This window comes from Phyllostomus hastatus, unplaced genomic scaffold, assembly GCF_019186645.2.
Source record: "Phyllostomus hastatus isolate PE091 unplaced genomic scaffold, TTU_PhHast_1.1 phas_contig_17, whole genome shotgun sequence".
Lineage (NCBI taxonomy): Eukaryota > Metazoa > Chordata > Mammalia > Chiroptera > Phyllostomidae > Phyllostomus > Phyllostomus hastatus.
Window position 1 is genome coordinate 40,872,472 of NW_025333664.1, and position 26,473 is coordinate 40,898,944.

General features: G+C 36.9%; 1 protein-coding gene and 1 pseudogene across 9 annotated transcripts in view; both read right to left on the bottom strand.

Moving 5' to 3' along the window:
• The window catches only part of RALGAPA2 (Ral GTPase activating protein catalytic subunit alpha 2), a 386,278-nt gene that overhangs the window by 182,998 nt on the left and 176,807 nt on the right, over positions 1 to 26,473 (bottom strand). For all 9 annotated transcript variants that reach the window (XM_045833596.1, XM_045833597.1, XM_045833593.1 and 6 more), the window contains one exon: positions 4,730 to 4,858. In XM_045833596.1, coding sequence (XP_045689552.1) covers positions 4,730 to 4,858 — 129 coding nt within the window. The remainder of the gene's footprint in view (positions 1 to 4,729; positions 4,859 to 26,473) is intronic.
• Positions 3,174 to 3,651, bottom strand: LOC123815316 (annotated as a pseudogene).

Genomic DNA, 26,473 nt, shown 5'->3' on the forward strand with positions numbered 1-26,473 from the left:
CCATGTATGCAAGAATGGTTCAATATCCGCAAATCAGTAAATGTAATACAGTACACAAATAAAAGCAAAGACAAAAGTCACATGATCCTATCAATGGATGTGGAAAAAGCATTTGATAAGCTACAGCACCCATTTTTGATAAAAACACTCAGCAAAGTGGGAATAGAGGGAGTATTCCTCAACATAATAAAGGCCATATATGAGAATCCTACAGCCAACATCCTACTCAATGGGCAAAAACTAAAATCTTTTCCACTACGATCGGGAACAAGACAAGGTTGTCCACTTTCACCACTTTTATTCAATATAGTATTGGAAGTTTTAGCCAAAGTAATCAGACAAGAAAAGGAAATAAAAGGCGTCCAAATCAGAAAGGAGGAAACAAAACTGTCATTGTTTGCAGATGACATGATAGTGTACATAGAAAATCCTATAGACTCTGCCAAAAAACTGCTTGACCTAATAAACAAATTTGGCAAAACTACGGGATACAAAGTCAATATCCAGAAATCAAAGGCATTTTTGTATACCAACAATGAGACAGCAGAAACAAATCAGGAAAAAATCCCATTTGATATAGCAGAAAGAAAAATAAAATACCTACTAATAAATCTAACCAAGGAAGTAAAAGACCTGTATATAGAAAACTATACAACACTGAAGAAAGAAGTTAAGGAAGACACAAACAAATGGAAACATATACCATGTTCATGGATTGGAAGAATTAACATCATCAAAATGTCCATACTACCCAAAGCAATTTACACATTCAATGCAATACCTATTAAAGTACCAATGGCATATTTCACAGACATAGAACAAACACTTCAAAAATTTATACGGAACCATAAATGACTGCAAATAGCTGCTGCAATTTTGGGAAAGAAAAGCAAAGTAGGAGGGATCACAATACCTGATACCAAACTGTATTACAAGGTCACGGTAATCAAAAGAGCTTGGTACTGGCATAAAAACAGGCACACGGACCAATGGAACAGAACAGAGAGCCCTGAAATAAACCCAAGTCTCTATGGTCAATTAATACTTGACAAAGGGGGCAGCAACATAAAATGGAGTAAAAACAGCCTCTTCAACAAATGGTGATGAGAAAACTGGACAGATACGTGCAAAAAACTGAAACTCAAGCACCAACTTACACCACACACAAAAATAAATTCAAAGTGGATAAAAGACTTAAATATAAGCCATGTCACCATTAAAGTCCTAGAGGAAAACATAGGCTGGAAAATCTCAGATATTTCATGCAGCAACATTTTTAGTGATATGTCCGCTGGAGCAAGGGACATAAAGGAAAGAATAAACAAATGGGATCTCATCAAAATAAAAAGCACCTGCACGGCTAAAGAAAACAGTATCAAAATAAAAACAGAACCAACTGATGGGAAAACCTATGTGCCAATGATACCTCAGACAAGGGTTTAATCTCCAAAATATATAAAGAAGTTACACGACTACACTCTAAGTCAAGGATTCCAATTAAAAAATGGGCAAAGAACTTGAACAGACACTTCTCCAAGGAGGACATACAGAAAATCCAAAGACACATGAAACGATGTTCAATATCGCTAGCTATCAGAGAGATGCAAATTAAAACCACAGTGAGATACCACTTCACACCAGTCAGAAAGGCCATCATAAACAAAGCAACAAACAACAAGTGTTGGAGAGGCTGTGGAGAAAAGGGGACCCAAGTGCACTGTTGGTGGGACTGCAGACTGGTACAACCACTATGGAAAGCAGTATGGAACTTCCTCAAAAAACTGAAAATGGATCTGCCTTTTGACCAGGCAATTCCACTGCTGGGACTATATCCTAAGAACACTAAAACACCAATACAAAAGAACCTTTGCACCCCAATGTTCATAGCAGCACAATTTATAATAGCTAGGTGCTGGAAGCAACCTAGATGCCCAGCAGGAAATGAATGGATCAAAAAACTATGGTACATTTCCACAATGGAATTCTATGCAGCAGAAAGAAAGAAGGAGCTCCTACCCTGTGCAAGAGCATGGATGAAACTGGAAAGCATTATGCTAAGTGAAATAAGTCAGGCGGTGAAGGACAAATACCATATGATCTCACCTTTAACAGGAACCTAAACAACAAAACAAAGAAACAAACAAAATATAACCAAAAACACTGAAATATAGAACAGACTGACAGAGTTCAGAGGGGTGAGGAGAGGGAATTTCAGGGGAATTTCAGGGGAAAAGGGGGAGGGTTTACAGGAAGAAGTATAAAGGACACATGTATAAAAATTAGGGGCGGGTGGAAATGGGAGGAAGGAGCGAAGGGCTGAGTAGGTGAATTGGGATGGGAGTAAAAGATAGAAAATTGTACTGTAATAAAAACTAAAATAAAATTTAAAAAATGTAAAAAAAAAGTAACATTGTGTCAAACAAAATTCAGGTGGCTAGATACACTTATTGATTTCAATACAAGTCCCTGGCAAACAGTCAAGCCAATTTTTAAGAAAAATTTCCATCTGACTTTATTTTCAAGTACACTTAAACAACAACAGCATACTTTCTGTGGGGATCACAAATATCAGTATTAGCAAATCTAAATGTAATTTTACAAAAATTATTATACATTATTTGGGGTAGATATATTTATTTTTTGGTAATATATATTAAGTGGCACTAATTACACTATAACTGTAAGGTAACTAACATGAAACCACAGAACTGTAACTTTGCTACAGCTGCATGGACTTGGGCCTTTTCTGGATGAACACATTTTGAAAAAACTGGATGCCCACTCCAGTGCTATGCCAATGAAATCTGTTCAGAAGTAAAGTTCTCTAGTGGGGACTCACCAGTGTACCTTGCAGCTGACAGATGGCAGGCAAGATAAGTCAGTTATGAAGTAGTTACAGACTAATTCACAAAAGTTACCATTACTGTTTCTAGAAAGAAGCAAGAAGTTAAGAAATTCCTTGAACTAGAAAGGCGTTAGAAGGACCCTGGCAGGTCAGGTAGGTGGGACATCGGTAATAATTATGGCTGGCTTCTACACACCAGTAGCAAAATACTCCTGATTGTGATCTTAGGCAAATTATAGATAAATGAAAAAGGCCAATAATCATATCCTAAGAGTAATAAAAAGAACTTCAAAATAAACCACATGATGGTTGTACTTGCAGCAGGGTTTCACAAGGCAAGGCACCCAGATTTTTTTCTTCCCAAGTCTGGCGTAGAGAGCAGCTCTTGTGTCCATTTTAAAAACCTCCCTCACTCCATCTTTGGTCTTTACTGATGAACATTCCATGTATCTAAAAGCACCAATCCTGTTTGCCCTATCTCTGCCTTCCTCCGATTTGACTGGCTCCTGCTTCATCTTGACTAACTCCCACCTTGTGTGTTCATCATTCCAAAGATCCTCCTTGTTCCCAACCAGGATGATGGGCATGCTGGGACAGAAATGCCTGACTTCCAGAGTCCATTTTTTATGGGACGTTTTCTAAACTATCAGGGCTGTCAATGGAGAAACACGTCAGTATAACATCAATGTCTGGGTAGGAGAGAAGCCTCAAGTGATCATAAAAACACAACTAAAAGTAATGAGCATGCAAGTCTTGCCAAAGGTTCCACCATCAACCATCACCAATTTCTTCCAGAAGGTAGCCATTATTTACAAATGTGCTGCCATCCACCTATATGGCAGAAGTTTTACAAAGTGCCTTGAATTTCTGATAAAAGGCTTCTGGGCAACGCTCTGGCTCCCACCTCTCTGCACTGAGGATGCCTGTCAGTGAGTCACAAGCTTGGAGACTAGGGTGGGTGACTGAAGAGGGTGTGGCAGACTAAAGAGAGAACCCACAGAAGATGGTAGGTGGAGGGTAGGGAGTGAGAGGGAGCAAGGATGGGGGGCAGTGGGCCAGGAAAGCTAATTTTATTTACACTGTTTGAAAAGGAAAAAAATGAATCTGAACAGGTAACAGTTATAATGAGCACAAACGTAAGAAGCCCTTTAAACTTAAATGTATGAGTATTCTCTCAAAAGGCATTAAGATGTTGCCCTAATAGTGGAAGTTAATGTGGAAATTGCAAATAAATTCTTTTTTAAGCTCTTAATACCCATTTAGTCAGTCCATGTGCTTCCAAATTTTCGGTACAGGAATTCTGCACATTAATAAAATATATATTCACTTTCAAGTTAAAATGTTAGTGTTCCAATATTTAAAACTATTTTCTACTAGACTTCTAATAACTAAGACAATAATGAAAAAATGTGGATAATGTACACTTAAAATTCTGTCTTTATCACAGACATCTCTTTATGTTCTAACATTTTAAGAAAATATTTCCTACTAGACTTCTAATAACTAAGGCAATAATGAAAAAAATATTATCGATAATGGTCACTTAAAATTCTCTATTATATACATGTAAGTCTGTGCCACCATTTACTAGAAAATGCTAATAAAAATCTAAGAGACAAGTCCTGCTTCTGACTGTGTAAATGTGCTGATATATTAGTGAGGATATGATTTTTCACACTCTGGCCTTTTGATGAAACGCCTTCCCAATGCCAGAGTGTCATCTTATCCTACAATTTCACACATCAGCTGCCAGGGCATCTATCTGAGAGCCCAGTTTCACATTGCACTAATGAGTCAACACCTGTTAAGAGTAGAGAAATCTGAACCTTGTTAGCGATTGTAAAGCCTCCTGGGAGTTTGGATGCTGAGCATTGTCATACTCACCGCCAGCATGTCTGTACTGAGAACCCTGGCAGCAGCCATGATAAAGTCCCCTACCAGCATTGAGAAGCCAGGCAAACCCAGTGAAAAAAAACGAGGTGGACAGTGCCTTATAATGGTATTTAAGATATCCTAAAAGGGAGAGAAAAAAACACAACTGTAATTTTCAATAACAGAATTGTAAAAGAGTCAATTAGTCTCTACATGGCCACTGTAAGATAATCTAAGTGTACACAGATCACAGAAAGTTCTCAGTAAAGGGGGTACTCAGAGATGAGTTAGTCCAAGGGCTATTGTATCCATTTTACATATAAGAGAATGGGGATACTAAACTGTAAGATGACTTGTCCAAAATTGAAATTGTGGCATTGGGCCTAGACACTTCTTATGCCTTCCTCCTAAAGGTGAGCTCTCTGGACAAGCTACAGAAGTGTTAAGGTAAATATACAAATAAAACCTTTGAACATCTATCACTTACCATATTCTTCAATTTCCATAAGTTAACATACTGTTACATTAAAAATTCTTAAAGCAGGCAAAAAGATGGAAATTTTTACTCTTCAGGTAATTTCATGGGTTACACAATAGGAATGCATGGAGTGCTACAGTAGTATTGTGACTGGTCATATTCTAAGGTCAGGCAGTTGGTGTGGCTCTGAGTATAAGTGTGATTGTGAGGTCTAAGTACAAAGTGCAGCAGTAGCCTTTTTTCACAGTGTGCAGTGTGAAGAACACCAACTGCCCAGACACCTGGTATTCCTGGTTGGAATAGCCTCTCACTGTTGAGTGGCTGGCTAGCTGGCCCCTGCCCACCAGCTCTGTTCTGAGGCAGTCACCCATTCAACCTGTGGCAGACCAGACCAGGATTCCACTGGACAGCATTCATGCCCCCGTGGTCAGGCCACATCTATGAAACCATTTGTGTAAGTGTGTATGCACAAGGGGGGTCATTAAGAAAACCAAAAACTACTTTTATGTAGTTCTAGGCAATGCACATTAATCAAACAGGCTAACATACCATAGCTATGTTACTGATAGTTGTACAACCTACAGTGAGTCTCAAAATAAAAAAAAGCAAAATATAAAAAATAATTTATTTTCTCAGATTTCAGTGTGGCTGTTTCAAAAATCCTGCAAAATAATCTCAATTTAATTTGATTAAATTAGAGCATAGTAGTAGCAACATGCTGAATTCTAACATAAGTGTTCTGTAATCAAAATAACCTCACTTCTTATATAAAAAGAGAATTTTTGTGTTCATAAAAGACTTATTTCTTTTCCTTACATACTGGATTCATTTTGTTTCTACAAATTTTACTGTTTATATGCTCAAATCAACTGTCCAATGCTTACTCTATTACAGCTCATATATGGTAAATAGTTCAGGAAGTCCTAATTTAAAGTTTTAGAATTTCAGCAGACTTTCACCTGTACATAAAAATAAATATACAGATAAATAGATAGACAGATAAAATGAAGGAAGGAAGGAAGGAAAGAAAAACCTGAAACACTTCTTCCAAGTTAATGTTTAAACCTGCTTTAATCACATCCTTTGATACACTTTAGGGTCCTTATCAGCCAAGGCAAACATTCTAAAGGGCTTAGCAGATGGATGCTGCAGTTTAAAAAGTGTGTGGTAAACTCATGCTCCAAGAGGAACAAAAGATCCACCTTCTTCATAATTAAGCCTCTGATTAATGCCCTGGGCTCCCCACCACACACCTGTAATTACTCACAGAGGTACGCATTGTGCTGGGCCTTGTCTCAGAATATCAAGCATCAAGCTATCCAGCAGCAGATGGAAGCACATTTTTGTTGACATATGCTGCAATGAAAGGATTCATGCAAACCTGGCTAGCAAGGTAGCAAAATGCCATGCATTTGAAGATTAATAATGCAAACAACCATGTTAACTTTATTATGTTTATAGTGTTAATTCCATCTGTTGAGATGAGGAACTAAGCCTTGAACACTATAGATTTTTAATATCTTTAGCCCATACTTAACTCAAATAAGCCATTTCACAACTGGAATTCAGAATTTTAATTTAAAAATGTTTTTCTGGGATAAGTTCATGGTAATTATGAATGAAATCCTTTAATAAGCTAAAGCCAAAATTTGTAAAAGAAATTCATTTTGCTTTATGAGATTCATATGTGCACAAGCAATGATCTGTAAATGGGGCATTCACAAAAAATTACTGAGTTGGCACTGATACTAAAGACAGCAGAAATGCACATAGCCAAGGTAAAGTCACACAGTTCCCCGTACCCCTGGACCTTGGCCAGTCACTTCAATGGAACCTGTTTCTATGGGTAAGAAGATTGGAAAGAGAGAGCAAAATAACAGATGGCTAGCCTACCATATCCTGCCACCCACATAAGACAGAGCCCCAAGGAGAAGCAGGGCCTGTGCTGCTGAGGTCAGTTAAAGACAGCATTGGAGTAAATTAATGTGTGAGTTAAACAGGGAAATATACGGCCAATCTGCCAAATTATGGCCATGTGCCTGCTCATTTTGCTTATCTACACTGAAGTGGAACAACCCAAAGATTTTATCTTTGTGGTTAACATTTTAAAATTAGGAATAACTGTGTGGTACTCAAGAGAGCTGTATATTCTGAATAGAGAGACATCCAAAAATATGTTCCACTCACTTCTAGTAGACTCCTTCTTTCACCTTCCCCTTGATACATCAAGATCATAGCTATAAATGGAATCCTTGGAAAAATAAAAATCTTGAGACTCTGAAGTTTTCTTCACAGTCGCCAGGGCTTTATATATAGACAGCACAGAACACTGCTTCCCAAATGCCTATTATTCATGTACAATCTCATGCTATTGTCATATCCACATCCAAAGTGAATATTATTTGTCCATTTTCAAAGTACTTTTTTGAACTTAAATAAAATTATTCTAGAAAGCTAGTATCCTGTGTGGTAAGCAGGAAATACCCAGGAGAGTCAAAGGACTAGAAAGAGGCCATTATTCCCACTGTGTGATTTGAGGCTATTCAGTGCCACCTCCATTGTGACCACCTGTGGGAAATGTCTCTCTAGAACTGAGACGAGGCCTGGGTTCAAGGCCTAGTATATGTGATCATGGGCAGATCATGTCATGCCTAGAGCTTCATATTTCTCTCCCACAAAATGGGATGATTTCCTTTTACAGAGCTGTGATCTAATGGTATGAAAGATGTGAACACATGCCTCTATAAGCGACGCCATATAAGCGACAAGTAAAGAGTGACAAGTAAAAATTTTTTTAAAAAAACAAGGACTATGAAAGATTTTACTTTACAGAATTTACTTTGCAGAATTCTATGAACTACTGTTTTGATGACATTCAGAAAGAACATTAAAAAACATTTCAAAGGTGGCACAGATAATTGTCTTAGATTATATTATCCCAGAAATTAAAAAACTCTAGACATCAATGCTTTCAAGTAATATCCTTAGCAAAGCATTACAACTATTACCCATCTGTTTGCGGTAAGTGAAAGAAAAACAGGAAAATGATCTTTATGTATTTTCTAGGTTCCATTCTTCTATTTACCCCATACAAGTGATTCCAGTAGCAAAACATTAGTTTATTTTTCATACTCCAAGCAGATTAAAAAATAATACACTAAACAATAAGCTCAATGAAAAATAGGAATTGTTTACTCTTGAAAATTCATCAGTTTAAAACATAGACAAAACCCTTTCACAAGCTTTTCTTCAAGGGAAATAAAACACATTTTTCAGAATGCTGTCATATAGTAAACAGGCCACAAAACGAGTATTTTTCTCTTGATTTTGGTTGAAAGTCCATAAACATGCTACACACTGAGTGTGAAAACTAGACTGTAAAATGATAATTGTGAATTTTCAGCTTATCAAAAGATTTAGGTTTATGAGAAAGTAACTGGTGAGAACATCTGTCTTTTATCACTGATCTTACAAAAAATCAGGTAATTCAAACAGAGGCGTGTTGTTTCCTCTCTTCCAAAGCACAGTTCTATAAACACAAACCACATTCGGCCTGGTAAATGAATCGCTTTAATTGAATGCTATGTACACAGTAACTGGAAAAACCGTAAGTGATAAGAAAAAACATATGGTGATGGCAGCAGAAATTGGTTTATTCATTTTACATACTGTTGTTTCTTTAGTTCTCTTATAATTGACCTTTAGAATGATAAATGTGTAAAATAATTTTGTTTATTATGGTCCCAAACCTTCCAACAATTACACAAAATGAGAATTTTAAAAGGAAAGATTCATTCCTGAAGCATTTCCATTGTTTACATAATTGCACAGCTATAATTTAGTGTTCATGTTGTTATGGAATATAAAAAAAAAGGCCATTACAGGCCATTTCAATTCAAAATATCACACTGTGGTGTCAAAAATGAGGCAAAATGTTGACTTTAAAATAGTTTCAAATGGATTACCCCATAAACAAAAAGCATTTCAAAATAGTATTCTATGAAACACAAATGTTCAAGAAGTCCCATCCTTTAAACAGAATTAGAAATGTTGCAACTGTACTTTCACACCAATTACATATATATTATTCACTTAATATTTGCTCATGGCCCAGCAGATGATGGCTGTAACATAATAGCCAGCCATCTGTCTCCCAGGCTTTTCTTAGGGAACTCACGCCTGCTTCTCAGGAGCAAACAGATCCGGTTATTCCACCTAAAGTCATTCAGACCTTCCAGGAGGCCAAAGAGAATTGTTAGGAAATAAAATCTATGCATGCAAAAATCACTGAACTCCTCCTTGAACTTTTTAAGAAAACTGAAAATGCTACAGAATTAATAAATTCATCATTTTTTCAGATAAGATACCTGTCTTTTATCTAGAAATTCTATATGAAGCTCTTGTTTGGTCATATGGGTAATGTTCAGATCTGCTTATTCCATTAATCTAGTTAATAAAAATGTATGACTCATTCCACACCCAAGTGGAATTACTAATTATCAAAAACTTTGAATGGAAAGTGATATTTTTAACACTAAACCTGGACACAGTTTAAGTTTTCTTTAACAATTCAAAAGGCAGCCATAATCCTGCAGTACCTAGAGAGCACACTTCTAGGTATCAATTATGGCCCTACTGGCAAAGTTCAGAAATGCTCAGTGACCAAAAGGTTTTAGTTAACCAGAAGCACAGATATGAAGAGTCCTCGAAGTCCCAAGCTTGTTTCTTCTTGCTTCTGCCAGTGAGTCTCGGCTCCATCACATGCACAAAGACATCTTTTGCATACCACAAGAGGATACTTGGACTCTTCCATGCTCTACATTGGTTCAGGTAGCATTTTTCGTTGATAAAAACAAAGCCTTTAAAATACTGCCTTTTTTAAAAAGCACAGCAGATCATGTCACCAGCATTGCATTTATAGAAAAGTCACTGGAAACAAAAATATAGCAGGACAAAGCTAAAAATTACTATCAAGACCCCTGTAATGTCCTTTACATTACCTATGCGTAATCTGGAGAAAAAGTAGATTTTTATAAATGCCAGAAAAATGTGACTTCTTTCAGTATAACTATGTTATCAAGTCTAGGAGAAATATGACATGACAGATGAGTTGGTTCCAAGACTGGGTAAACACAATTGCCCTAGTGCTTCTCATTACAAAAAATAAACTTCTGACAATTACAGGAGCTGCTCTGACAGTGTGATAGCATCGGGATTTCAGGAGAGAGGGAACCACCAGGCAGATGGCCAAGAAAGTCTTCGTAACTCTCAAGCCCATATTTTTCATGATTGCTTTACACTTAATCCCACACCTCTATAAAGAAAAACTCTCCTTGCCTTTATACTGATGAAGACTGCTCAGGAAAAGTGGGAGTATGATTCATGGATTTTGAGAAAATTATATGAATTTAATTTATACTGGAGTTGTTGTATCACCACATTATCTTAACTGCTCTTTTTGTTTGTAAGAGCTTCACTGAGACATAATCTACATATAATAAAATTCACCCTTCAAATTATATAACTCAGTTTTTAGTCTATTCAGAGAATTGTGCACTATCATCACTATTTAATTTGAGAATATTTTCATTACCTCAAATTGAAACCCTCTACTCATTAGCAGTCATTCTCCATTCCCTCTCCATCAGGCAACCTAATCTGCTTTCTGTCTCTATGAACATGTTTATCATGGACACTGCAGAATCTGGCTCATACAGTAAGTATAGCAGGTGGGCTTTTTTCCCCCCTCAATTCTTTCACTTGGCATGTTTTCAAGGTTTATCCATGTTGCAGCATGTAGCAATACATATTCTCTTTTATGACCAAATAATATTCCATTGTATGGCTAGACCACACTTTATTTACCATTTTACCAATGGATGAACATTTGGGTTGTTTCCACCTTTTAGTGACTCCTGTGATTTTCATTAGTGCTACCATGAAAATCTGTGTACAGATTTTTGTTTGAATACCTGTTGTCAATTCCTCTGAGTATATACCTAGAAGTGAAACTGCTGGTTAATATGGTAATTTTATGTTTATTTTAAAAAATGTTTTTTATCCTCACCTGAGGACATTTTCCATTGCTCTTTTAGAGAAAGAAAAGGAGAGACACATTAATGCGAGAGAGAAGCATCAACGGGTTGCCTCCTGTACACGTCCCAACTGGGAGTCCTATGTACCTAGACCAGAAACCAAACCGGCAACCTAAGTATGTGCAGTGACCAGGAACTGAACCTGCAACCTTTTGGTTACGGGATGACGCTCCAACCAACTGAGCTACAGCAGCCAAAGTTAACCAAAGTGAAACACAACATAAAAGTTATGTTTAACTTTTGAGGAACGACCAATCTTCTGTGACAGCTTTGCCATTTAATATTTTTACCAGTAGTGTACAAGGGTTCCAATTTCTTCACTTCCTCATGACTTATTTCCCATCATTTTGAAAAGAAAATAGTATAATAGCCACCCTAGTGAGTGTGAAACGATATCTTGCTGTGGCTTTGATTTGCATTTCCCTGGTGACTAATAATTAAAAACATCTTTTCATGTGCTTATTGTCATTATATCTTTTCTGGAGATGACTAAATCCTTCACCATTTTTTAAATGGGCCGTTTTTTTCCCCCCTGTTGAGTTGTAAGACTTCTTTATGTGTTCTTGGCCCTAGACCCTTACTGGATATATGATTTGCAAATATTTTCTACTACTTTCTACTTTTTGATTAAAAAGACACTATTTTGTGTTTTTACTTACTAGATAGTGTTTTTTGATGCACAAAAGATTTTAATTTTGATGAAGTACAATTCACCCATTTTTTTTCTTTCATTGCTTGTGCTTTTGTTGTCATACCTAAGAATTCACTGCAAAGTCTGAGATCACAATTTACTTCTACCTCTTTTTAAAATGAATTTTATAGTTTTAGCCTTATATTTAGGTCCTTAATCCATCTGAGCTCATTTTTATATATGGCGTGAGGCAGGAGTCTAACTTCATCCTTTTGTATGTGGATATCCAGTTTTCCCAGCACGACTTGCTAAAGAGACTATTCTTTCCCACCTGAATCTCTTGGCACCCTTGTTGAAAATCAATTGTCCACAAGTGTGTGGGTTTATTTCTGGACTCCACTGATCTATATATGTCTAACCTTTCACCAGTACCATACTGTTTAGATTACTGTAACTTTGGAGTAAATTTTGAAGTAGGGAACTGTGAATCCTCTAACTTTATTCTTTTTTAAGATTGTTTTTGTTTTGCAAGGCCCCTTAAAATTGTGTATGAATTTTAGGATTAGTGTTTTCATTTCTGCAAGAAAGTCCACTGGGCTTTTGGTAGGGACTGTGTTGAATTTGTAGATAAATTTGGGGATTATTGCCATCTTAACAATATACAGTATTCTAATAAAAAATATGAGATATATTCCCACTTATTTAGGTCTTCTAAAAATTTTTAGTACATTTTGCAGTATTCAATGTATACATCTTACACTCCCTTGGCTGTATTTATTCATAAAATTTTGTTATTTTTGATGTTACTGTAAATGAAACTGTTTTCCTAATTTCATTTTCAAGTTGTTTATTGTGGTGTATAGAAATATAATTGGTTATATTTTGCTTGCTTGTTCATTTTGTTGATTAGGTTCCAGTTAAAGGTGAGATCATACGGTATTTGTCCCTTACCACCTGGCTTATTTCACTTAGCACAATTTCCAGTTCCATCCATGCTGTCGCAAAGAGTAGGAGTTCCTTCTTTCTTTCTGCTGTGTAGAATTCCACTATGTAAATGTATCATAGTTTTTTTATCCACTCATTTACTGATGGGCACTTAGGTTGCTTCTAGCACTTGACTATTGTAAATTGTGCTGCTATGAACATTGGGGTGCATAGGATCTTTTGGATTGGTGTTTCAGGGTTCTTAGGATATAATCCTAGCACTGAAATTGCTGAGTCAAAAGACAGTTCTATTTTTAGTTTACTGAGGAAATTCCATACTGTTTTCCATAGTGGTTGCACCAGTCTGCAATCTACCAACAGTGTACCAGGGTTCCCTTTTCTACACAACCTTTCCAACACTTGTTCATTGCTCTGTTTATGATGGCCATTCTGACCTGTGTGAAGTGGTATCTCATTGTGGTTTTAATTTGCATTTCTCTGAGGGCTAGCAATACTGAGCATCTTTTCATATGTCTCTGGACCCTTTGTACATCCTCCTTGGATAAGTGTCTGTTCAAGTCCTTTGCTCATTTTTTAATAGGCTGACAGTGACCAGAGGGGAGCGAGGAGGGGATAATGAGGGAAAAGGGGGAAGGGTTTACAGGAACAATAAAGGACACATGGACAATAACAAGAAGGGGTGGAAACAGGGCAAGGAGGTGGGAAAGGCTGGGGTGGTGGGGAGGGTTGGGGGGAAAAGGCAGAACACTGCACTTGAACAATAATAAAAATATATTAAAAATAAAAACAATAAAAATAATTGATTTTTGTATACAGATTTATCATCTTACAGCCTTGCTGAATTCATTTATTTATTCTGTTAGTGCGTATGTGTGTATTTCTTAGGGCATGGGTGTCAAATTCATTTTCACCAGTGGCCACATCAGCCTCGTGGTTGCCTTCAAAGGGCTGAATGTAATTTTAGGACTGTATAAATGTAACTACTCCTTAACAGTTAAGCCAGAGCTCGGCACTGCCACTGGGTAGAAACAAGGTGCTGGGCTGGATAAAACAAGGTGCCGGGCCAGATTTGGCCCATGGGTCTTCTTTGCCACCTGTGTTTTAGGGTTTTCTATATACAAGATCATGTTTTCTATAAATACAGATAGCTTTTCTTTATTTCCAGCATGGATGCCTTTAAAATAATTTTCTTACCTAATGACCCTGGTTAGAATATCTACTACATTGTTCATCAAATAGAAGCAGTGAGAATGGACGTCCTTGTATTGTTCCTGATCTTAGGGATAACATGGAAGTTTAAAAGGGATATGCGTATTGTTTTTTTTGGTGGGAAGAAAGCCTGAGCCAATGATGTGATATCCAAACCCCAGAGCAACCTTTTCTCAAAACAATTTTGGAGATTAGTGAATTAGTGTGAGGATGCTCAGGGTACTCAGAGATCAGAGGCTGTGGGAAAGAACTTACCCATTATCACATGAATCAGGTCATTCCCTCAGCCTCAAGCCCTCAGCAAATGTGATCAAAATATAAAGCCCCCTTTACCCTGACCAACACAACATCCTGCTTCCAGCCCACAGATCACAATGGGCTGCTTTTACATGTGCTTCCTAGAATGGGGAGACTGAGGAGAGGGCAACCCCGTCAAGAAATTCTGGCACATTTATGATCCACAAGATGAAGGAAAATGTTGGAGGGTTGTATGTAGGAAGAAGTGACTTACCAGCTGTACCAATCATGCCTTTAAGATGCTGTGGTCTGAATATGTAATGGCTGTCTTAGTTGTGACCCTGATAAGCCTCAAATCTACAACATTGCAGTTTGTACAATGGGCTGGCTTAATGAGGTTGATGCAGATGCTCTAGAGAGGTTATTAATTCCTCACAATGAGCTTTTAGTGAATGAGGGCTTCAATGAGTTGCCACTGGAAAGTAATGACAGTGGGAGCATCAAGGCTGCATCAGACTCGTGTGCATAAAGTTCTCTCAGAATACAGGACATCCATGCAGTACTCTGAAAGAGGACTAAACATGATGGCCAAAGCTCAGAAACAAGTCTACGCAGAATGGCATTTGTACATATCAAGAATTTACAAGGGACTAGGGAGCAGTGTGGGTGGGATGGAATAGGAGGATACTAAAAACGGCTTTTTCTGAGGCAACCAGCTGCTTGTTTCAAAAGAAAATAAACCTAATCAAGTCTCCATACTCCGTAGTACTCCTCTCCTCTACAGCTTTTACAACATTTTGGAGCATAAGTAAAAGCTAAGTCACGGCACTCATAGATAACAAGATTGGTAGAAATGCATAATTTATGGAAGTAATACCATTAAGGCAAGAATTATTGCAATGATTGAAATATGCACACATAATTAAAACAGGTATGCAAGAGACAGGCAGCCATACTGTTCCCAGTATGACTTAGGAATGCATTTGCTAGAAATAGATTCTTCTTACAATATTAAAAAAAAATTTTGGATAAAACCATAGCCTTAATACACTTAGGTTTAATCAATATCACCCATGATGCCAAACAGAATAATCATCTTGCTTCCATGCTGGAATCCAGCTACACAGTTATGTTACTTTAGAATGAAGCAGAAATTTACTAGGGAAAATACATCTCTACTGAATTTGGGTAACAAGGGTACTGAATTTGTTCCTTTGGAACCATGAAAACAGAGAGGAAAGATCTGAGGTCATATCCAATCTTTTTATTTTACAGACAAAAGGTAGGAGATCAATCAAGGCCAGAAATTGACCCAAGGTCTGGACACAAACCCAAGTGTTCTCTTTCTCCTTAGAGGAAGAAAAAACATTAACTCAGAGGCAATAGAACACCATTTAACATTCATGAATGACCAGCCTCAAATATAAAGCACAGCACTGTTTTGAGGATGTTATCTACCTCTAAAGTGCAAATTACCAGTATTTTTTCATCTCATTAACTTTGCCTAATCATTTTAAAATGCAAGTAATACTTATTAAAGTTATACTTCCAAGTGAAAGCAGCAAATGACTATTATGGCTTAGAGATGTGTTTCCAACATATACACATAACTCTTACTCTCACAGAATTATCACATGAGGAAACTGGGTCATGTATCTTCAAAATAAAAATGAGCCTCTCACCTCAATATTCTTCTTAGGAAACTGTTAAAAAGAAATTGTGTGTATGCAGGCATGGGTGTGGGGAGGTCATGGTTATAAATATTTTATGGAAAAACACCAAGAAATTTTCCAAGACTGCAAAAAGAAATCAAGATTCCTATTTTTCTCTCAAAGGGACCGCTAGAAAACCCACACCAGCCTCAACTCTGCTTGAAAGACTTAGAGCTTCTGGTGCTGCTAAGGCTAGCCTCCACTGCATTTAAAAGTTTCTCCTTCTCATCTGGGAAACCTGTTTCTCAGGTTTGGGTGAAAGTGAACCTGGTAGGTGGTGCTGAGTTCTGCTGGGCTGTTTCCCAGCCTATGACCAGAAATAAGTTAAAAGGGAAAACTATTTCTGTTGGAACTTTTCATGTCTTCTGGAATGTTACCACACTAGGAAAGTAATAAACTTAGGAATATCATTATTATTCATTCTTCTCATTCCAGGCTAACACAGAATGCATATGCTTTAGTTTTGTTCCTTGAAAATAAAATTATCCACCTGCACATAAGAGCAACATTGAAGCTTTTAACATGTCCGTGTTCTGTATTAAAAAAGAAATCCAGTGGTCATTCAATTATGGGAGTCTACAGACCACTCACCAATGTGGGATGAAGATCTGGATGAATTACATAAAGCAGTCGCAACAGATACTTTTTTTGTTTTTTAATTTTTGCTTGGACAACAGAATTAGCACTACTTTTTAGGGAATAGGAGACTGAACTGAAAGTATTTTGTAAATTCTAGAGCCTCATACACCACTGCTTTTATATTACAGACTCATTTTAATCATGATCTTACTAAAATATTTAGTAAAGATCAACTGAAAATTAAAACTTAAACTTAAAATCTACTCATTAAAAAAGTGTGAAATGAAAGACAAGTCATTCTGATAATTTCATTAAAAAACATTTAACAATAAGATGACAAATTTCTCAAGGGCTGACTGGGGTGAAGGTACCACGTCAGCTGCTGGGAGGAGTCTGAGGCATAATAAAGCATGGCCCCTGCCTTCCAGCAATGACCTTTTAGGGGCAGGGCCCAGCTATGCAGAGCAAGGCCAGGGAAGAAGAGCATATGGCTCCTGCAGTGGGATGACCAGTGTTGTCCATGGGGACCAAGGGGAAGACACAAAGGCACTGGTTCTTGATAATAGGACTGTGCTGAACACGTTCAACACAAGACTCCAGTGCTGGAAAAAATAGTGCTCTATTTTGATATCTTATTAGTAAAAAGTTGATTTCTGCCCAAATTTCTCTAGCCCATAGGAGTTTTCCTTTCGAAAACCTAGGAAAGACTGTTTTTCCATGGAAGAACAAAAGAAAATCTGTGGTTTATGATTTCTATAGAAAACAATATTCTCTCTAAAACGTGTTCCAGTAAATAGCATGAATAGCTGAACAATCTGCAATTAACACACTACCACTTATTGCTATGTATTGAAGAGAAAGTAACAGGCAAGAAGAGATTATTCCCCACGAGGAGAATACTCTCCCACAGAAACAAATCTTGCAATTTAAAATGCTTTGCCTGATGTTATTTCCTTGTATCCAAACTATCCTTTATGGATCATAAACCTCAGTCAAGATTTCAGATCTCTTATATAGAAAATCACTCCTTTCCAAATGAGAGTTAAAGTACCACTCTCTCCCAGTACTATTTAGCACTTGAAATACGGCTGTCTCTCAGCTCTTCTCTGCCTAAAGAAAAATGTGAATTTTTTAAAAAATCTTCATAGACTTCTAAATAGAAAAAGATGGTCTTGCAGGTTAACAGTGATATTTCAAACAATAAATCCCCTCTGCAGTGCCTGCACCATGCCTATTGATGGCCTGTCTTCACCTTTCCAAGGCCCCAAAAAGAACAACAATGATCTCAGTTCACAAAACAAGAAGCTCAAGCCTGAAAAGGCTATGTGGTCACTGACTCAAAGATGCAGCGACTGAAGTGCAAGGCCAGGGTTAAAGCTCCAAAATAGATGTCCCTCTTGCCCAGGCTGCCTATGAGACAGCCAGGGCAAATAGTCTTGGATGAATAAGTACTTAAGAGGCAAACAAACCTCAAATACATCACCCTCCATGCCTTAACAGGGCGCTGGGTTAGAAAATGTCTCTGGTGGTGAGCTGAAGTCTTACAACAGTCCCTGCTCTGCCAGTAAGACACCCTGATCCCTTTCTCCTCACAGATGAGGCTCCAAACATTTGAAGGAAGCAATGATCTGTGTCCATGTGCCAATTCTTCACCACACAAGCCATTTTCTCACCATTCTTCTTCCTCTCAGCTACTTGAGTAGCAGGCATGCCACTTAAAAAATTAAAATTCAGTCAACATATTCTCGGTGAGGATTTAAAATGTTTTAAAAGATGAGGAACCAGAACGACTAGGTGCAGAGGAAGAGAACTATCCTGAGCTCCTCCCTCCCTCCATTAATGCTTCGGTGCTTCCGGCTTTGTGGGTGCAGACTTACACTACTTATTCAATTGGGCTTTCAGACGAAATCAATCTCAGATGTTTTTCATATTGACATTGAACTTAGCAGATTTCTCCATATTTTACTTCTTAAATTAATTTTTAAAATATAAATGCAGAAATGTTTAAGTTTGAACCATACAGAATCACCCTCCCCCCCACCTTTTTGAAAAATAGTTCAATATCAGCAATTTTCATCTAGTTCAATGTGAACATTTGCCTCTTATATTAATCTCCCTGGTTACATTTGTGTATGTTTTAATTTCCTTGGTTAAATTGACAGAGATAGTCTTTTATACTTTTTTTTTTATTACTGAGTTTGCCATTTAATTTACATTGCCTGCCTCTTCTTTTTTGGTGTCATCTGCATAGTACTCCTCTAGAACAGGGTTTCTTAAACTGAGCACTAGTGACACTTTGGATTGTAAACTCCTTGTCTTGGACCTGTGCATCATAGGAAGTTGATGACATTCCTGGCCTCTACCCACTAGATGCCAGACTACCTCACTTCCCCATTTGTGACAACCAAAATGTCTCCAGACATTGGTCCCCAAAGTAGTGGGGGTAGCAACTCCCTCACCACCCTTGTCTCAGGAATCACTGTTTTAGGAAAATGAAATTGGCTGGCTCAACACTCTATAAGGTTAATGCCTGCAATGAAGTTGATAGTTGGAGCCAGAGACTCAACCAGAATGCTTCAACTCAGCTACTTTGGGCACTCGTTCTTCACCATGTGGCCACCTGGTTTTAAGGTCTTGATTTAAAAAAAGTTTTTTTTCTATCAATCCACACATTTATTGAGTGCCTGCTACGTGTAGGAGAAGACAAAATACACTCCAGTTAGTCTACTAAGGAAGATTCTAGAGGTCACAGCAGGTCTCCTTCTAGAGACAGACCTCAGGGCAAAAGAACATTTTCTCTACTGAAAATTGCAGGTCAGCTTACACACTATATCATATGGTAACTTTTTAGTTTAAAAAAAATCCAATTTTCCACATATATTGAGTTGCTATTATATTGCATTTTATGCTTTATTTCATGTAGTATGTGCTTATTAAACACAGCTATATATAGATTACTCATATTTTTTCACTGATCACATTTAAAAGTCTTTACAACTTTAACTTCAAATAGAGATATCAAACAAAACTCTAGCTTCTGGCTCTCAGGTAGTCTTTTCCCTGTCTGGATCAGCCTCCCTTTCTATCATCTTACCCTTTTTAAAGCGGTGAAACAAATTTACTGCACATGTGTTAAACCTCATAACTGAAACCCCAACCATCTGTTACCTTCTACATATTTCTACTTTCCTTATTTAGGTGTAAATGGGCTCAGTCTGCAGCTTAGTGAAAACAATTATTGGATTTACAGCTGTAAAAGAAAGAAAAAATTTGTCAATATATTATTTTGGGGCAGTACCTAAAGTCTTATAGCCACTGATGGCTGGATAAAGTTATAATACTTTTTTTTCATAAAACTTTGACTAATCTCTGGCTTGTACATTCTCATGAAACTTTATAGGAAACCACTATATATTACTTGTTGGCATTAACACTAATTATACGACAGATTCTACATTTGATCACCCTGAATCTATACAGTAAGTGATGATAATAAGAATTATCATTAACTTAATAATATGTCAGGAGAAGGCAGATACATACTACCTATCCTTGTAGCTATTATTCCAGCAAACCTAAGTCAAATAAAAAGTTTTGTTTATTGCTCCAGTATACCTTTATACTCAATAAAGTCTCATTAATGTAAATAGAGTAAATTCAAATAAAAATATTTTTAGAAAAATAAAGAGCGTTTTTAAGTGTCAAATTACTTTCAAAAACAAAGAGTAACAAAATTGACTAACAAATATATAAAATATCAGAGACCTTTAGAAATTCCAGTTTAACAAATGTAAAAAAATTTACACTTTGTATATCAACTGTTTGAATTCCAACAGGGTAGAAAATATGTTCTCAAGTGGAGAGAAAACGTACCTGGAAATCTTTCCCATGCATTTCTACTTCCTAACAGGCAAGAATTCTTTGGGGGCAACCCCTGATATATCTAGCCTGCCTTGTGCAACAATGTCCATGATGAAGAGAGGGATCATATCCCTTGCTCCCCACCCCCGCCACCTTTCCTCAATTCATCTTCTTGCTTTCCTGAATCAACTTTTGCTTTCAGGGATAATGGGTATAGTGTCAGGAGTCTCTATCTTCTCAGGGCATTTACCACTCAGCATTATTATTTTACCTGTTCCAAGTATTTTATACACACCCATACAAATATATGCACAATCTACACAAAACACATATGCATGCAAGTACATAAATATATATGTATGTACACACATATATAAATAAACAAATTTGTACACACACAAATCCCATCCATATCTCAATCTTTGTTAGGCCTTCATCACCTTGACCCTGGGCTACTACAGTAACCTCCTTTCTGTGTTTGTCGTCATCATTCTCTCCTGATTATAATCCTTCCCACATAATGACTGTAGCTTAAGTTTCTTAAAATGCTTTTTTTTTGTCATGTTGAGTGTTGTGCTCAAAAATCTTCAACAGCTCCCCATTATCCACTGGATAAAAAAGACTGAATCAAGGCTCTTTACAGTGCACATTTGTGGCACTAAAAATCACAATGGTCGCTGTTCCTTGAACATGGCCTGAGAAGGATAGTATCTTTGATATGTGACATTCCACCCTGCTTCTTATCCTACCATCTAAATCCTATTCATCTTTGAAATTCCTGCTCAAATTCTACTTCTTCTGAGCACTTCTTTCAAACCAACTTAACTAGGAGTATTCAACCCAGTGCAATTCCTATAACTTGTGTATCACTAATTTGGCCTTTTGCACAAGTTGATGGATATTACAGATTCTCATTTACATGCATCATACCACTGTATATACCTTTCAGAACCTAGTTAGGACTTTACTATAATAAGGAAAAATATTCCAAGTGAAAAGTTTACTGAACCTTTAGTAAAGAACAATGTGATCCTCATCATAAAATGCTTAAAAATAAATCAGAGAATCCAAGAATGCTCAATAGGAGGGTCCTTAGAGGTCCTCAGGTTCAGCTCATTCACTTGACCATCTGTGGTCTGGCAAGTCCCCATGGCCAGTGTGTGGCAAAGCTAAATCTAGCACCCAGGTCTTTTAGCTTCCAAAAGGAAGATTGTCATCCATAAAAGTCAAATGCTGGATATATTTTGAACCTATCTTATATCCTATAGTCTTGGAAGATAGATCTCTCCATTTTTAACAACCTTAGGAATAAGGCCTGGACTTAGTCCTATTTTTATTCACTGTACAACCCTATAGTTTTTAAGAATTGTATTTAAATGAAGCTTTTAAGTTAGCCTTATAAATTTCCTGCACTGAGGCATACCAAGGTTAATATTTAATCCTTTAAACATCAAGTAGACCTTTAAATTTATAAATATGCACTTTATCCTGCTACAATTGCACTAAAATCCCATGAATTCAAACACTGGTTTAAAAAAACACTTTCTGCCTTGGCTGGTGTGGCTCAGTGGATTGAGTGCCAGCCTACGAATCAAAGGATCACAGGTTCAATTCCAGGTCTAGGGTACATGCCTGGGCTGCAGGCATGCAAGAGGCAACCACACATTGATGTTTCTCTCCTTTCTCCCTGACTTCCCCTCTCTAAAAAGAAAATAAACCTAAAAAATATATATATGTACAGAACAAATATTTTCAGATGTATTGCAATTATTTCCCTGGATTTGAGATAAACAAGGTCCCTACTTTGCCATCTTTATTCTTCATTCTCTGAAACCAAATACTCATTTATGTTCAGCCTTAAATATATTTATAAATTTATCTGTATCTAACATATACGGTTCTAGTTAAAAGTAAATTTTCAGCAAAGAACAGTTCTTTGTCTGAAAAAAGGTGATGCAATTATTACATATCACTGCATGATACAGGCTGTCTTGGGTTATTAAAGGAGTCAGGTATGGCCAATTTATAAGTATCACCCCTGCACCTTGCTTTCATAGCTCACTGAGGGGCCCCTTGAGAGATTTTTTACAAATGCCTATTATTATATTATTCCATCATATACCTCATGAGAGGAGGTTGTAACATCTGTTATGAAAATCATGAACTATTTTGACTTCTTTGATAGAATATTACTTTATATGTAATGTTTAAAATTATTTTCTTAATATTGGTATAGCAAAAAGGTTCATTAAAATATAAAATTAAATGAAAGCAAAATGTTCCTAAAACGAGTTAATTACTCTTGGCTACAAAGAAATTAACCAAAATTAAGGGAAGAAGAAAATAAATACTACTGCACATTTAATAGCTGAAATATATAAACCAGTGTTGATCATGTATTGCCAGTGCCTAGCATAGTACCTTGCAGAGTAGTCACCGTCTAAGCTAGGTTTTTACTTGCAGACAATAAAATCCATTCTGCTGAGATTAAGAGGAAGGGGATTTATATCATGGCATAAGATGGCTTATAGAATTTCTACAAGTGCCAGGTAACCAACTGTGAACCCTCTGCAGCCAGGAACAAGGTGGCAAGCAGAAACACCCAGGCATACCACAGAGCAGTTCCTGCAGAGACTCTGCTGCCTGCTCGTATCACCAGCAATACAGGTACCTGAGCAAAACTTCCACAACAGCTGCCACCCATTACTCCCCATGTCTGCTTTCCAATGCCACATAGCTGCCTCTGCCAGATGGAATTTGGGTCCATGTCAATCCAGCTGCAAGGAGTTAGTGACACGCAGAGCTCAGCTTTCTCGCTTCTATCATTTATAAGGCATGGTAGGTGGGGCAAGGAACGAGTAAAGTGAGTCAAGGGACAGGGACACACAAGAAATGTTTCAGAATCCCGCAAGAGTTAATTAAACATACTACTATGTTTGACCCATAGTGTGGGGAGAGGTTATTTCTCCACATGTTCTGAAATTTCACAATGCCTACCTACATTTTTAATGAAATCATTTGTTCAAAAGAAAATATATGGAGGAAGAAAAAGAGTCAACATTTAAGATGTCAGAAAAATAAAATAACTTGGTTATTCAAACTGTTGCTGTCCATCTCCTCACCCTGTTCAGTATCATTACAAGGGCTCACATTTACTGAAGGCCATTGGGTCCAGGCTCTTAACTGAGTGTGTTACATGTTTTACCTCCTCAAAGTCTTCAAACAACCCTCTGAGATAGGCACTATAATTACCTAATTTTATAGGTAAGGTAACCAAGGCACATCAAGGTGAAATGACTTGAGTAAGGGTATAGACAAGACTGGAGCTCACATAGGCTGTCTTGAAGTCCATGCTCTGAATAGTTACACAATTTCATACTGTATTATGCTATATCATAACTTTATATTACTATGATTTTGATTTGTAACTGGATTGTTACATCCAGAAAAAAATAATACATATTCCTCCAGTGGAGAGAGCCTCATGCTTTTTGGGTGTGTAACAGGATACAATAATGACCTTATAGATGAAAATAACAAAGACCAGTATTTCCCAGTATTTTTACATGCAAATTTGCAACAATAATTCTGCATTAATATAAGTTTTTCATTTAAAGAGAATTCAACTTTGATGTATAACAGACAAATTACATTAAGGCATTAAATCTGTAAGTCACTGTTAAAAAATAGCTTACTTATTTTAGGCAAAGAAAACTTCCCAGTCTTTGATACATGTTCTTAGAAACATGAAACATAAAATTCCTTTCCTCAACTGTCCTTTTCCATTTCACACGCATTGATCTTTCCATAGGCTTTAAATAATGATGAAATTAATAGTAACTGTTCTTTTTTTAAAAAGATTTTATTTATTTGTTCTTAGAGAGGGAAGGGAGGGAGAAAGAGAGAGAGAAACATCAATGTGCGATTGCTGGGGGCTGTGGCCTGCAACCCAGGCATGTGCCCTGACTGGGAATCAAACCTGCGATACTTTGGTTCGCAGCCCAAGCTCAATCCACTGAGCTACGCCAGCCAGGGCTTAATAGTAACTGTTCTTAATAAATCCAAATCATAACTTCTTTCATGTCCAAATATTTTTGGGAAGACTGAGGTAAAAAATCTGCTTAAGCATTAAGAAAACCTAAGAACTAGGAACAGCTTTAAAAGAGAAATTAAAAGAGGGTGATGAACTAGGGAGCAACTATGAAAGGTATTTGCAAGTTGGGCATGAGACAGTATTCCAAAAAGGAGGATTCTGAGATCAGGTGAGACCAAGGTCAGAGCCCAGGCAAAATAAGACAGAAGGCGCCCTGGCCAGTGTGGCGTGGTTGGAGCATCTTCCGTACCCAAAAGGTTGTGGCTCAATTTTTGGCTGGGCCACATGCCTATTTGATCCCCAGTTCAATCCCTGTTGTGTGTTCAATCCCAGTTTCAGGCACAGGAACATACAATTTCCTGGTCTAGGCATGTACAGGAATCAACTAATCCCTGCTTCTCTCTCACATCAATGTTTCTCTCTCTCCCTTCTTCTCTCTCCAAAAACAGTGAAAAGATGTCCTCAGGTAAGGATAAAAAAAATAAAATAAAACAAGACGGAGGGAAGGAATAGGACCAAGGACTGTTTGCTTGACACACTTGTCAGCTGTGAATCAATGAAAAAAGATATACCCTCTGGATTAAGCTAGGCCTGCCTGTGAATCCTAAGTCTTTATAAAAAAAATATGTGGCATTGGACAAAAGTTCTCAGTATTTTTTGAAAGTTACTTATTTATACAATGGGTTATGATATTTCTTTAACTGAACTGCAAAGAAAAATCAATGGGAGAGCATCATGCAGTTCGCATCAGAGTCTGGCACTGTAGGTACCAGGGGAACAAAGACTCTCTGCCCCCTAGACACAAAGCAGCTGTGCAGAGGGCGGCCAACTGAAAGACTGTTCATAGGCAGGCTGGGCAGCCCCAAAAGAAATCCAAATTTCATTCATAATTTACAGTTATTCTGAGAGTCTTTAGACCCTAATTATTTTTCTAAACCATTAACAGAATCAATTTTTGAAAAACTTATAGTCAAGGAAAAATAAAGCTTTTTCAAAGTATTTTTCTCAATCACACTAAAAAACTAAAAACTTACACTGTAGCAATGCTATTTGATAAGGTCATTGTTTTAACTATTAAATTATTAAAGTTATTAGACTAGCTAAAACTGGTCCAACCAATATTAAAAACAGTTGATTTGGAATGTCACTTTTTGAATTCTGGCTATTCAATATAATTTACTATTATTTAAATATAGAGGTAACTATATTTGTTTACATAATTAATTTGCTATCACATTAGATCAGCAATTTTTAAACTTTTTCACCTTGTGGCACAAATAAGTTAATTACTGAAGTTCTGCGGCATACCAAAAAATATATTTTTTGCTTCTCTGACAAAAAAACAGATATAATTTTGATTCATTTACACTGACAGCTATTGTTATACTGGCTGTTGTCATTTTTAAAATTTGACAAGCTAACAAAAAGAGGTCAGTGCCTACGACTAAATAGTCAGGTACTGTATGTTTTACAAATTCTGTGGCACACTAGTGTGCCACAGGAGATAAGTTGAAAATTGCTATATTAGATGAATTGATGACTTCACAAGATTGTATCACAGAATGCAATCTCTGAGACACCTATTTCCCAGTTTTTTTAATTTAAAAAGTCTTTAATTAATACAAGCATCCTTATATCTGAAGAAAAAAAAACAAAAAAGATTTTTAACATCTTAGAGCTTATTTCAAATTCAACACATTATTAGTCACTTCTAAAACAATTTTGGCACTTTCAGATTTAGGAAAGCATTTGTAAAATTACCATGCCACAAGATGATGCTCACAGGGCCCTGGGCCTAAGGCAATTTTAAAATTCAGTGGTGGTCCTTGATCCACACAATTGAGTCATGCAGACAAGTATGCCACCCAGAGGCAAAAGGAAGAAATGCACCTTAGATTTTAATGTGTGAAACTTAA